Source organism: Globicephala melas, chromosome 9 (genome assembly GCF_963455315.2).
Source record: "Globicephala melas chromosome 9, mGloMel1.2, whole genome shotgun sequence".
In the NCBI taxonomy this organism is placed as follows: Eukaryota; Metazoa; Chordata; class Mammalia; order Artiodactyla; family Delphinidae; genus Globicephala; species Globicephala melas.
The window spans coordinates 74,437,040-74,448,814 of NC_083322.1; the positions used below are offsets into that span (position 1 = coordinate 74,437,040).

At 40.1% G+C, this 11,775-nt stretch overlaps 1 protein-coding gene across 3 annotated transcripts; it reads right to left on the reverse strand.

Moving 5' to 3' along the window:
• Positions 1–253: 253 nt before the first annotated feature.
• TOMM7 (translocase of outer mitochondrial membrane 7) lies at positions 254–8,040 on the reverse strand. 3 transcript variants are annotated; one of them, XM_030857065.2, is made up of 3 exons: positions 7,846–8,038; positions 4,218–4,266; positions 254–488 (listed from the first exon to the last, which is right to left on the reverse strand). In XM_030857065.2, the coding sequence occupies exons 1-3, from the start codon at positions 7,946–7,948 to the stop codon at positions 473–475; spliced, it is 168 nt and encodes a 55-aa protein (XP_030712925.1). In that variant the 5' UTR covers positions 7,949–8,038; the 3' UTR covers positions 254–472. The 3 variants fall into 3 exon arrangements, with proteins under 3 accessions (XP_030712925.1, XP_030712926.1, XP_030712924.1); XM_030857066.2 differs by lacking the exon at positions 254–488 and adding an exon at positions 496–2,614 and having other exon boundaries at positions 7,846–8,040; XM_030857064.2 differs by lacking the exon at positions 254–488 and adding an exon at positions 496–2,626 and having other exon boundaries at positions 7,846–8,040.
• Positions 8,041–11,775: the final 3,735 nt, after the last annotated feature.

Below are 11,775 nucleotides of genomic sequence, written 5' to 3' on the forward strand. Positions count from 1 at the left end.
ACTCAGTTTGTCACAGAGAGCTGTCTCTACTTTTACTACTTCAGAACATCTCAGAAGGAGTTATTAATTCACTGCAAAGGGAAACTGGAATCCATTTGTTAAGTGAATGGACAGGAATTAACTTGGAAATTTTCGTATTTTTTTAAAGTAGCACCTAGGCACATACATAGATTCCCTGTTTTGAAAAAGTACCAAAAGGCTAAATTTTTACCTAACAGTCCTATCATGTTCAATTCAAGAAGGACTCAAGGCATAACATTGTTAAAAAAACATTTATTTTAATACAGTCTATCATAAATAAGTCAGTAGAGGTTCCACTCTGCCACAGACGCATCTGAGAAGTAAGAGCCCTGTGCCATCCAACTGGTGAACGTCTGAACGATGTCCCATCTCTTATCCCAGCCAGAGTGCACACCTTCCATGTTGTTCCTCTGCATTGATTGCTTCCAAAACCAGATGACCAAATAGTCCTTTATCCCCAAAGTAAGCTAAAATGTTTGTGAAGAGGAAAAATAAATTAAACCCCAAAGTAAAAACTTCTTAAACATAGCTTAAGAATTAGAAGATTTTATACATTTATGTTTGTGTTTACTCATCTATCAAATTCAGTTAGCAGAAGGATCAATCTCACCGGGCAAAAAAAAAACAAACATAGAGACCTATTTAAAGAAATATAGTTTTATTACTTTTTATTGTAGTTACCTATTATAAGTAAAAAGGAAAACATAAATTGAGGTCAATCAAAATATTGATATGAAGGACTGATGAACCCAGAAAATAAAGCTGTATCATTATTAGATCCAGGAGAGAGACAAGAGGTGCTTTACTTCTAAGTCCTGTTGATTAAAAATGTAGTTTCTAGTAGTATGTCAACTTAAATAAAATTGCATTACAAAATGACAATCTGAGCATTGTTTAGAAATTATTTTCCCTCTACATATAAAACAAACCAACATGCATCTATTCCCAGTTTTCAAAAGTGTATTAAAATCTCACAATAAACCCCAAGTATTTTTGCATACAGTTAAGCTATGAAAACAAATTATTCATTTATCGAAGTCTCTTCCTCACTGGTAATGAGCATCTAAGATAAAGAGAAAAGAAAATCTTCCTTGGCTTTATAAAGATAATGGGAACAATCATTCTCTCAGTTACTTAGTATTCATATATTTTGCCTAAATAATGTTTTACTAAGATATTGTCCCTTATTCATTAAATTCTGCATTTTAAATAAGGCATTCATATCAACCAACCACGTACAATGCACCATCCTGAGTGAAAGAGGAGGACACTAAGACAAATGGGGATCTAATCCCAAGGAATCTAACAACTTAACAAGGGAAACAGACCAGTAAATCATGAACCATATTATCTCCACAAGTGTGATATATATAAATTTATATATAAACAATAAACTTTATATTGCTAAATAAGTTTTATATTAATAAAACATTTACATTACTGAAAAGCCTGGCAGATACAAGTCTATTCCTTTCAGGGTACAGACCAGGTAACCCAGGAAGACCTCTCAGTCAAGTCTCTCCAGTGCAAGCAGCACAGTATATGAAATTCTGTAACAGGATAACTCTTATCAGCATTCCTCAATCCCTTCCTAAATCACAAATATCCCTGGAAAGAAATCAGAAAATGTTCCTAATGACAGAAAAGAATGATCATCAGCAACAGCAATGACAAGAGCATGAGATGACAGTAAGGTGAAGAAATAAAAAGCAGGGGGGTGGCTGCTTCATCCAGTCTGCAACTTTCAAGGGTCAACTCTTGGTGGGATAACTGAAGCCAGTACAACAAAAGGGTACATCTAGCACCACCTCTGGATCCTGGATCACCTGGGGCTCAAAAAACACCATTTCTCAGGATGCAGGTCTAGTCTAAAAACTGTACAGGAGGAAATGCTGTATCAGTTCCTGTTCCAAGACCACCAAGAGGTTAGGATCATTTAATTAAGTTAATTCAACATTTAAAAAGTGTTGCCAAAGTAGTTGGCAGCTACTTTAGGTACTTGCAGGACAACATAGAATGCAAATAAGCAACAAGCATAATACAAAGCAAAGAATGACAGACACAAAAGAATACTATAGGAACACAAAAAATGGTGCAATTTCAGTCAGGAGAAGGGGGAAAAGATTTAGGGAAGAGGTGACATTTGAGATTGGGCTTTTCTAGACAAGTGAAAACTGAAGGGAAGAAGCATTCCAGGCTGAGGGAGAATAAGCATACAAAGGCACGAAAAAATACAGTTTATTCTGGGATTAGCATGCAGTGTCATGTAGCTAGAGCATAGTTCTCACAGGAGAAAGAAGTGGGGTAAATGAGGTGACATCGAAAAGATTAAAAATTATTATTAATAGTTTACTGCTCAAACATTACTTGTCAAGCACTGTAATATTTTACACACAATATTCTTATTCAATCCTCATCGCAATCTTATAAAGTAGATAGTATGCCCAACTTATAAAAGAGAAAACTTATCTTAAAAAGGTTAATGGCCTCTTGGGAAGAAGTATTTGATGGTAACTTTCAGGGCTTGGAAAATGTTCACACAGCTTGACCAGGTAGTTCCATCTCTGATAATGTTTCCTAAGGTACTGTTTCCCTAAGGAAATAACTGTTCTGAGGTCAATCGGCTACTCAGTAGCAGATACATTACCTGAAACCCCATTTCACAAAAAAGAAAACTGATAGTTCAAAGAGTAAAGGCTAAAAAAAGGAGCTTGGTGGGGACCTTTGAAAGCAGTTTTAAGAAGCTCTACCATAAAAGGTTAAAGAAAGAGAAAAGTGAAGAAAGGAAGCAGTGAGTGAAGACCATTTACTGAAGGACTGTATCAGGGAAAAGAGAGTAACAGCACAAATGGACACAAAGAGGGCACACATGGCAGTAACCCTTAAGAAGGAAAAACCCTTGCTTTGAGAAAGGAGAGACCGGCAAGTCAGAGAAGATGGAGGAAATTCATATCAGATGGCACTGTGCTAAGTAACAGGTCATATTACCTAGGGAGGCCACATGACCCAGTGGAAAGTGCGTAAGCCTTGGAGACAGACATACTCTACCACCTACTGACTGTGTGATCGGCTCTGAAGGACTGAAGTGACAATTAGAGATACTGCACATAAAGCACTTAAAACAGTGGCTGACACACTGTAAATGACTGTTAGTAACATGACTATTATTATTTCTGCTCATTCTAGAAAAGAGTGGCTTAGATTAGAAGTCTGAAGAAGCTGAAGACCTAGAATAGCCAGTGAAAAGTCTGTTAGGACAATCAATAACTGTCTTAAGACAGAGGGTAAAGCTGAAATCCCACAGCACCTGTGCAGGGGTCCTAGTCATCATAGTGCCAGTCCTTTCTACAGAGCAATCCTGCCTGTTCCAGATTCTGCCTTCACACATACACATATACACACACACACGCATACATATGGCTTTCACAAGTATATACATACACACACACATACGTCTGAGTATATGAATATATATACTCCGTATATCTGTGTGTGTTGTGCGTGTGGAAGTTTTCACAAGTGCTTATCCAACAACTACAAGGTTGTTTCAGAGAAAGGAATTTGACAATGCATTTTCAGAGTCACAAATGTTCATACACTTTGATAAGGAAATAAATCAAAACCTATGCACGTAAAAATGTTTGTTATATTGTTATTTGAAATACTAAAAAACTGAAAAACCTAAGTGATCAACAACTAGAAAATATATGGGCTATCAACTCTAACATTGGGTGAAAAAAACAAAATTCTCTGTACGCTTGTTAGAATGACATAAAAGGCCGTATTTATCTGAATAAGGATAAGACAGGAATACAGGTATTAAAAACAGTTCAGCTTTTAAAGTGGTAGGATAAGTTAGTTCTTTTCCTTTTAAAATGTGCTTCATTATGGTTATAACACCAATGCAGTATATACTGGGCTGGCCAAAAAGTTCGTCTGGCTTTATCCATTCTTACAAAAAACTCGAACGAACTTTTTGGCCAATCCAATAAAAATTAGGAAGGGGAGAGAAAGCAGTTATCTGATAACATAAGTTAGACTGGTCTGCAAACTGCTGCAGTTTTCCAACAGCCCAAAACTACACTTGACTGATAAAGCTCTGTTACAATACGTACCACTATTTCTCTTTTGCTTGCCATGACTTAGTACTAATGTATGAATGTTTGCCCTGCAATGCTTATTTGTAAGAGCAGTACCTCAAAACAGTTGGTTCAGGCATTCCAGGATCTGCACCCCTCTTAAATCCTGAGGGAGATGGGGAGGGAAGAAAGAGAAAGAGAATAAAAACTAATTAAAACCCTAGCAGACAAAAAATTTACAATCAAGACTTTTTCTTTTTAAATCAATCTAGGGTAGCTAGAATGATATCCAGATCTACCAGAATTACCTAGATTTACCTGCGCAACAGAACAGTCTTGAATCTTCACTAGAGTATGTGATTATGTGCAGAACTAATCAGTAGGGAAGAAAAACTACCTTATTCCTATAATACACACAATTAGCACAGCAACCCTTAGCACACACTCTTTCATTATTAGTCATTACCCACAAAAAAGATATCACAACAACCAAATCACACTGGATGAACTACAAAGAGCACAGAGATTTTTTTTAAACTATACTTTTTAAAAGAAACAATTGAAGATATCTTATTTTATCCCCTATGAACCACTCTTTTCATAAAGCAGCCAAAGATTGGTGATAGAAAGAGGGGGAAAAAATTTCAAGTTATTTTTAATTAAATCAACACTCATTACAAATACGATTAAATAAAACTTTTACCTTTTAAAATATATCAATTAACTAGACAACATATATACTAATTTGCTGAAATAACTGATTAAAATTGGACTTGGCATTAAGAACTGTGGAGTATGAAATTTTACCCCATTTTCAAGACAAACTGGCCCACCAGTTTCACAGATGCTGGTAGAAGATACAAGATTCCAAGTCAGAAACAAGGACAGGATTTCCCTGGTGGCGCAGTGGTTAGGAATCTGCCTGCCAACGCAGGGGACACGGTTTCGATCCCTGGTCCTGGAAGATGCGACATGCCATGGAGCAACTAAGCCCGTGCGCCACAACAAGAGAAGCCACGGCAATGAGAAGCCTGCGCACCGCAACAAAGAGTGTAGCCCCCGCTTGCCGCAACTAGAGAAAGCCCGCACGCAGCAACGAAGACTCAACACAGCCAAAAGTAAGTAAATAAAATTTTTTAAAAAAAATGTTAAGGGAGAAAGTTTAGTTATTAAGAAAAAAAAAGAGAAAAGAAACAAGGACACTTTATTACTCCCAGCAACAGCTACAGTCAGAGTATTACCATTTAGGAGACGAACCCTGAGATTGGGGAACCAGAATCTTTCATAATGGGCAGTGAGTATGTCTCCCCTTTGCCCTGGAACTATTGTCCAAGGCTGTTCACCCTACCAATATCCTTAAAGATACGGAACAAAGGGTGGTCACTGCCTCTGCTCACCAGATTTGTAGAAATTCAAGATACTATGGAGAATTGTCTTCCAACAGGTAACTCATTAAAATCCTTTTGTTGGTAACTGTCCAAACACATTCTTTATCATCATGTCACTAGCGGTCCAATATTATAGCACTACATTCCCACTATACTCCCTGAAGCCCTAAAAGGTATGTTTGAACCTAAATTACACAAGAAATTCAATCTGCAGTTGCAGCTTTTAGTGAGCTAAGGTGGAGAAGTAAAGCATGGGAACTAGGTTAGACATGAAATTAAGTTTAGATACAGTATAAGGAAAAAGACAATGACTAACAAGGAAGAAGCACAAAAAGATAGCCTTAACATCAATCTCCACCTGAGTTGGACACTAGGGTACCAAAAATCACCATAATGACAGTCCTAGTAAAGAGAATATAGCCGGTGTGCACAAAAAAGAAAATGAGGTGGAAAAGGAAAGCATTAACTACTCTTCCGACCAAAACCTCTGATACACAGATTGTAACAACCAGCTACACAGATGTAACAACCAGCTACAGCTTTCTGGCAGTAGAAAAGCAATTTCAAAAAGGGGAGGAGGGAAAGGTACAGGAAGACTTACAGAGCAACAAAGAAACCACAGGGACAAAGAAAGCAAGAGCAGACTAAAACCGAACCCGATATACACAACAATGGAAAAAGGAGATGGCACAAAGACAGGGAAGCATCAAAGCCCCCATACCTTCCTTAGCTAAAAGAAGAGTTCCTCCCAGTGCTTGACTAGTCAAACTGGGCCGTTCTACCATTAAGTGAAAGCTGAGGTGGGGATGAGTCTGGAAGAAAGAGGGGAATAACAGCCTGTAAGAGCAGGGTGTCCCAATTACCTGCCCTAACCTTTGATACCTATACAAAGTCACTAAAATCTGGCAAAGTAATGCTTCTGTTAAAAATGCGTTCAAAATCAGGGAGGGACTCCCCCGGCAGTCTGCTGGTAAAGAATCCACCCTACAATGCAGGGGACGCGGATTCAATCCCTGGTCAGGGAACTAAGATCCCACATGCCACAGGGCAACTAAGCCCGAGTGCCACAACTACTGAGCTGGCTGGCCCCAAATTACAGAGCCCACACGCTCTGGAACCCACGCGCCACAACTACAGAGCCCATGTGCCCTGGGAGCCTGCGCACCACAACTAGAGAAGAGAAAACCTGCACGCCACAACTAGAGAGAAGCCTGCACACCGCAACAAAATATCCCACATGCCGCAACTATGACCCAACGCAGCCAAAAATAAATAAAATAAATAAATAATAAATCTTTTTTTAAAAAAGATTTATTAAAATTCTCCAATTGGAGAATATTAGAAAAAATATTTTAGAAATAAGGGCGGAAAAGGATCTGTTTAAGTCCTGCATACTGAAGTATCTCCAAGTTATCAGTTGCCTTGCAACTCATGGGGAAATGGGAGCCAAAGCTACCTAGAGAATGTCCAGCACAAACACTCTGTCAAGACTGAGTGAATGTACTTTATCTTACACCAAAAAAAAAAAAAGGCAAGAAAAACAAGAAGCAGCACCTAGTTAAAATCATAGGATTCTGAAATATGAACCTGTGTTTTAGAAAATGTCAAACTGACAGAGCTGAGACTCTTTCCTTTCCACAATACTGCCTGAATAGGGCAGATTAAAATTAAAAGACTATCCAAGGCTAGAAACAGGATAAATTACCAATGTGCAGCCCTAGGTGAAAATATTTGCCTGAGCACTTACAAATCTTTGCACTACAGCATAGTGGTGAAGAGTATGGGCCTTGATGCCCCAATGCTTGAGTTCATAACTCCCCCACGTGACAGCTGTGTGGCCTTCAGCAAGGAACAGAACTTTTCTACGCCTCGGTTTCCTCACCAGTAAACCCGTTACTCCTGGTGAGAACGAGGAGGCAACCAATAACTATTGTCTTAATCATGCCTCAAAGCAATGGCATACCCACGAGGTTCACCGGTCTCTTTCCACTTAGGCCCATCTGGAAAGGTGAGGTTTAACGCCCTGAAAACCTACCTAGTGCCAAAGAGTGAATTCGTTGTTTTCACATACGTCAGGTCGTCCTAACTCTGTCAGAAAAGTAGGTCACCTCTAGTTTACAGATGTAAAAACAGGACGGGAGACATTACGTGACATGTTAAAGACCCCCCCCCCCGAAAAAAAAAGTAAAGGGCAGAACAAGAACTCGAACTCAGAACGACCCCGGACTCGACAAGACAGGCTCAAACGGCACGCGCGGCGTGGTCGCGTTTCTCTCTCCCGCCCCAAACCAAAAATGGAGTCTCGGCCTCCGCACCCGCTTCCCTCCCGACTCTTCCCAGATTCTTCTCATACTGACCCAGGTAAATCACGAGAGGAATAAAGCCCCAACGGATGGCAAACTGGCCTCCCTTGAAAAGCTGCTGCAGCCTCTGCTTGGCCTCTTTGCTCAGCTTCACCATGGCGACGGCCCGGGCAACACACTTCAGGAAACTACAGCAACCGCAGCAACCGCGTCGGGAATCCGAAAAAGAAACGAGATGCGCATGCGCCAAACAGACAGCCTTTACGGCAGGAGACGTGAGCGTCGCCAGCGGAGGTCGTAATTCGTCACCTTACCACCTGCCTCTCCGCGGCCCCGCCTGTGGAAGGCGCATGCGTGGTTGATTCTCCTCGTTCAAAGGCCCAAGTTCACTTTCGTCTATTTAGGAATCGCTCAGTTTCGCTGATTGCAGGATGCCTGGGGGCACTGGTCTTGGGATTCCTTCTGCCCGGAACGCCCTCTCTCTGCCCACAGTCTTACCCATTTTTTAAAGTGTATCTCCAAGTGTTCTTTACCCAACATAGAAGGAACATTAACTAAATTCAAAAGGACCGGGTTTTAGTCCCAACTCAGTTATTCTGACTCGCCGTTTAATCTTGGCCAAGTTATTTAACTTATCTCTGTATCAGTTTGCTTCTTCAAGCTGAAGGTTGAACTGCAAGGAAGGTTACAAACTGACGCCCAACAGAGCCCCATCCATGTTTTCTTTGACTCCCAGGGTGTTTGTTTTTTTTATTTATTTAGTTTTTACATTTTAAATTACTTGCCAACATTTTAAAGTTTGGGAAAGTTCCCATGCAGATCTGGACTTTTTCAGAGAAGTTGGCGAATCTCATTGCAATCAACACCCATCTTGCCCTCGCTGGTTTAGAATTGCAGTGGTTCTCACCCCTGGCTGCACAATAGAATCAGTGAGGCGTTGTAAAGGCTTACTCCTTGCTGGACCTACTGCTGCTGGGTACCAAATCCTACGAATTATCATTAGTTTGGGGGTGGGGCCTGGGCTTTGGTTTACCATTGAAGTTCCCAACTTCTGATTCAGTAACTGCCTGGCCGCAGTTGGTGTTTGAGTTTTTGACCCCAGGTCGAGGACTTCTTGATTTCTAAGGCTGTAAGAGATTTCTAAGGCTTTGACCTTGATGCCTTTCCTGGCTCACCCTCAAGATACATCATATTTTCTTTTAAATTCTTTTTTTTTTTTTTAGTTTATTTGAGCAAAAATTTGTTTAAATCGAGCAGTTCCAAACCAGAAGTGCTCCGTCTTTTAAATTCTTAAGGTGCCCAATGGCACATAAAAATTTCCCCTAGCTTTCTGGATATTCCTGTGCTTAGCTCATCATCATGATAATAACAACCTGTCTACTCTGCCTGTGTTAAGTGTTTCAATACAAAAGTTACTGTATATGTAACACTTGTGGAATTGTTGAATGAATGTCATCAGGAACTAACAGCCTTGGTTAATTATGCTACTTAATCAGCCACAGAACAGGTATCTAAAATGCTTATTTGTAAATTTATGATTAGAGATATTCTTGGCAAAAGAACTGACATTCTCCTTCCAAGAGGGCAACTATACTCAGACAACCAATTAGAAATAACTAATACTTACTGGGTGCTTACTATATGCATGCACTGTGCTTGCTCACATGCCTTAACTCGTTGAATCCTCTCAACTCTGTGAGATGGGGACTGTATCAACAATCTCATTTTGAGAAAACTGAGGCACAGGGAAGTGAAGTAAATTTGTCCAAGTTCATAGAATTGGTAAGTGGTGGAAGTAGTGTCTAAACCCAGACGCTTTTACTCCAGAACTTGAATGTTAACCATGACACTAGACTGCGTTATAGAAGAGAAGTAAACACAGGACCAGAAGAAAAGAAATCGTATATTCTCAAAAAATATTTTCCTCATGCTGTGATAGATAAAAGAATTCTTTCCATTGTACTGAAGCAACACATACGACTAGACCAAATGCTGGCCAGTGACCCAAAGGGATGCTGACTGGCTGAACCAACCAGACTCTCCCTAAATGAGTTTTGAACTCAAGATAGAAATAACAATTTGACCAAAGCTGGTAAGATAGAGAGAATAGAAGACATGAAGCGGCAGAAGGTACAAGTAGGCAGAAAGAGTGAAGTAGAGAATATTGAGTTATAATGATATTAAAGCCCTCAGGTAAAGAATAACATGCTTTCTGGGGCTTTTTGTTTTGTTTTGTTTTTGTTTGTTTGTTTTTTGGCCTTGCCATGGGGCTTCTGGCATCTTAGTTCCCCGATCAGGGATCAAACCCATGCCCCCTGCAGCGGAAGCGAGAAGTCCTAACCACTGAACCACCAGGGAAGTCACACATGCTTTCTGGTGACAGCGCAATACCTGGAGTTTGCTGTAGGCTGAACAGCCTTCCATTCCCCAGCCTTATTCCAGAGTTGGTAAGCCTGGCCTTGCCATGGTTCCTGTTCTGTAACTAGAAGGAAGTGGAACTAATCAATTACATGATAACCCCCATGGTCTCAGCTAATTATAAAATAACAGAAGAGAGGTGAAGGCATGAAGGTGAGAAACTCAGGGGAAAAAATCAACTGTCAGGATTTCACCAGCAACATCCAAAGAAAAGATAATACTAACTCTGTCTTCTTAGGAAAAAAACCTCTAGAGAGGGTTAGATGGTTGAACGCTTTAAGTTGCTAAGAGGAAAGAAACCTACAGAAATATGGGTGATAGACATTTCTGACAGCACAGCCAGGCTTCACAGAAAAACAGGAACCACTCCTTTAAATGTCTATTTCCACATCTGTAAAATGGAAAGGGAATAACTACTTGTTATGGACTGAATTCTGTCCCCCTCCCCCCAATTCATATGTTGAAGCCTCAACCCCCTGTGGAGGGATTTGGAGAAAGGGCCTTTAAGGAGGTAATTAAGATCAAATGAAGTCTTAAGACTGGACCCTAATCTGATAGGGCCTGTTCTTATAAGAAAAGAAAGAGACACCCTTGTGCACACAGAGGCCATGTGAGGACACAGTGAGAAGAGAGCACCTTGATCTAGGACTTTGAGCCTCTAGAAGTGTGAGAAAACAAACTTTGGTTGTTTAAGCCACCCAGTCTGTGGTGTTGTGTTATGGCAGACTGAGCAGACTAATATACTACCTAACAGGGTTGTGTGTAAGGAAAATTAGATCATGTTAATGTATTAATAAAAGTACCATGTATTGGGCACCTCCCTGTGCCAGGCCCTTCATGGACATCATCTCCAGTCCTCCAAAACTTCATGCTCTTTGCACCTCTCACACTGCTTGGTGTGTAGTTGGTTTGTTGAATTTTGAATCTGAACATCATGGTCTTATTAACACAACATTTATAAGCCATAATTGTTTTTATGCATTCACTCATTCTGGAGTATTGAGTACTGACAATGTCCAGCTCCTTGTGCTATGGATAATTATGTGTGGAGACCCATAAGAAAATGAGGTACAGTCTTCCACTTAGAGACTCTGTGATCTAGTTAGAGAGAGTAAGACAAGTATATTAATAAGTTACTTGTCCATGTGACTAATCTTTGGAAAAACAATAACATCACATCAAGGTTAAACACAGGGACCCAGGGGCAGAAGCTCTGCATTTGAATCCTGGCTCTGTCACTTAGCTGTGTGATCATGGTCAAGTTATTTAACCTCTCTGAGTCTCTTTTCTCATCTGCAAAAGAAGATAACAATAATATCCACCTCAGTCAGTTACTGTAAAGTTGAAGAGATAATACTTGAAATATGGGGCCTAACTAAAATACTTAGGCAAAGGTAAGCTATTTCTATTATTGTTTGTTGTTTGCGTCTTCGTTCTTACTGGTTTCTGTTTCAAAGATCAACCTTTTTCAGAAGTTTTTTCTCTAGTTCTAAGGCTACCTATCAACAGCCTTCCAGGAACTGGCTGCACCTACTACATACAGAGCTACAGAGTGCACAAAGACTA

Bases quoted from the DNA above. Each gene is read 5' to 3' on its own strand.
- TOMM7 (XM_030857064.2), bottom strand. From the start codon at position 7,948: ATGGTGAAGCTGAGCAAAGAGGCCAAGCAGAGGCTGCAGCAGCTTTTC. The intron at 4,267-7,845 runs GTCAGTATGAGA...CATCTCCCTCAG, and splicing joins TCCTCTCGTGATTTACCTGG to GATTTAAGAGGGGTGCAGAT. The intron at 2,627-4,217 runs GTACTGCTCTTA...ACCTCAGAACAG, and splicing joins CCTGAACCAACTGTTTTGAG to TTATTTCCTTAGGGAAACAG.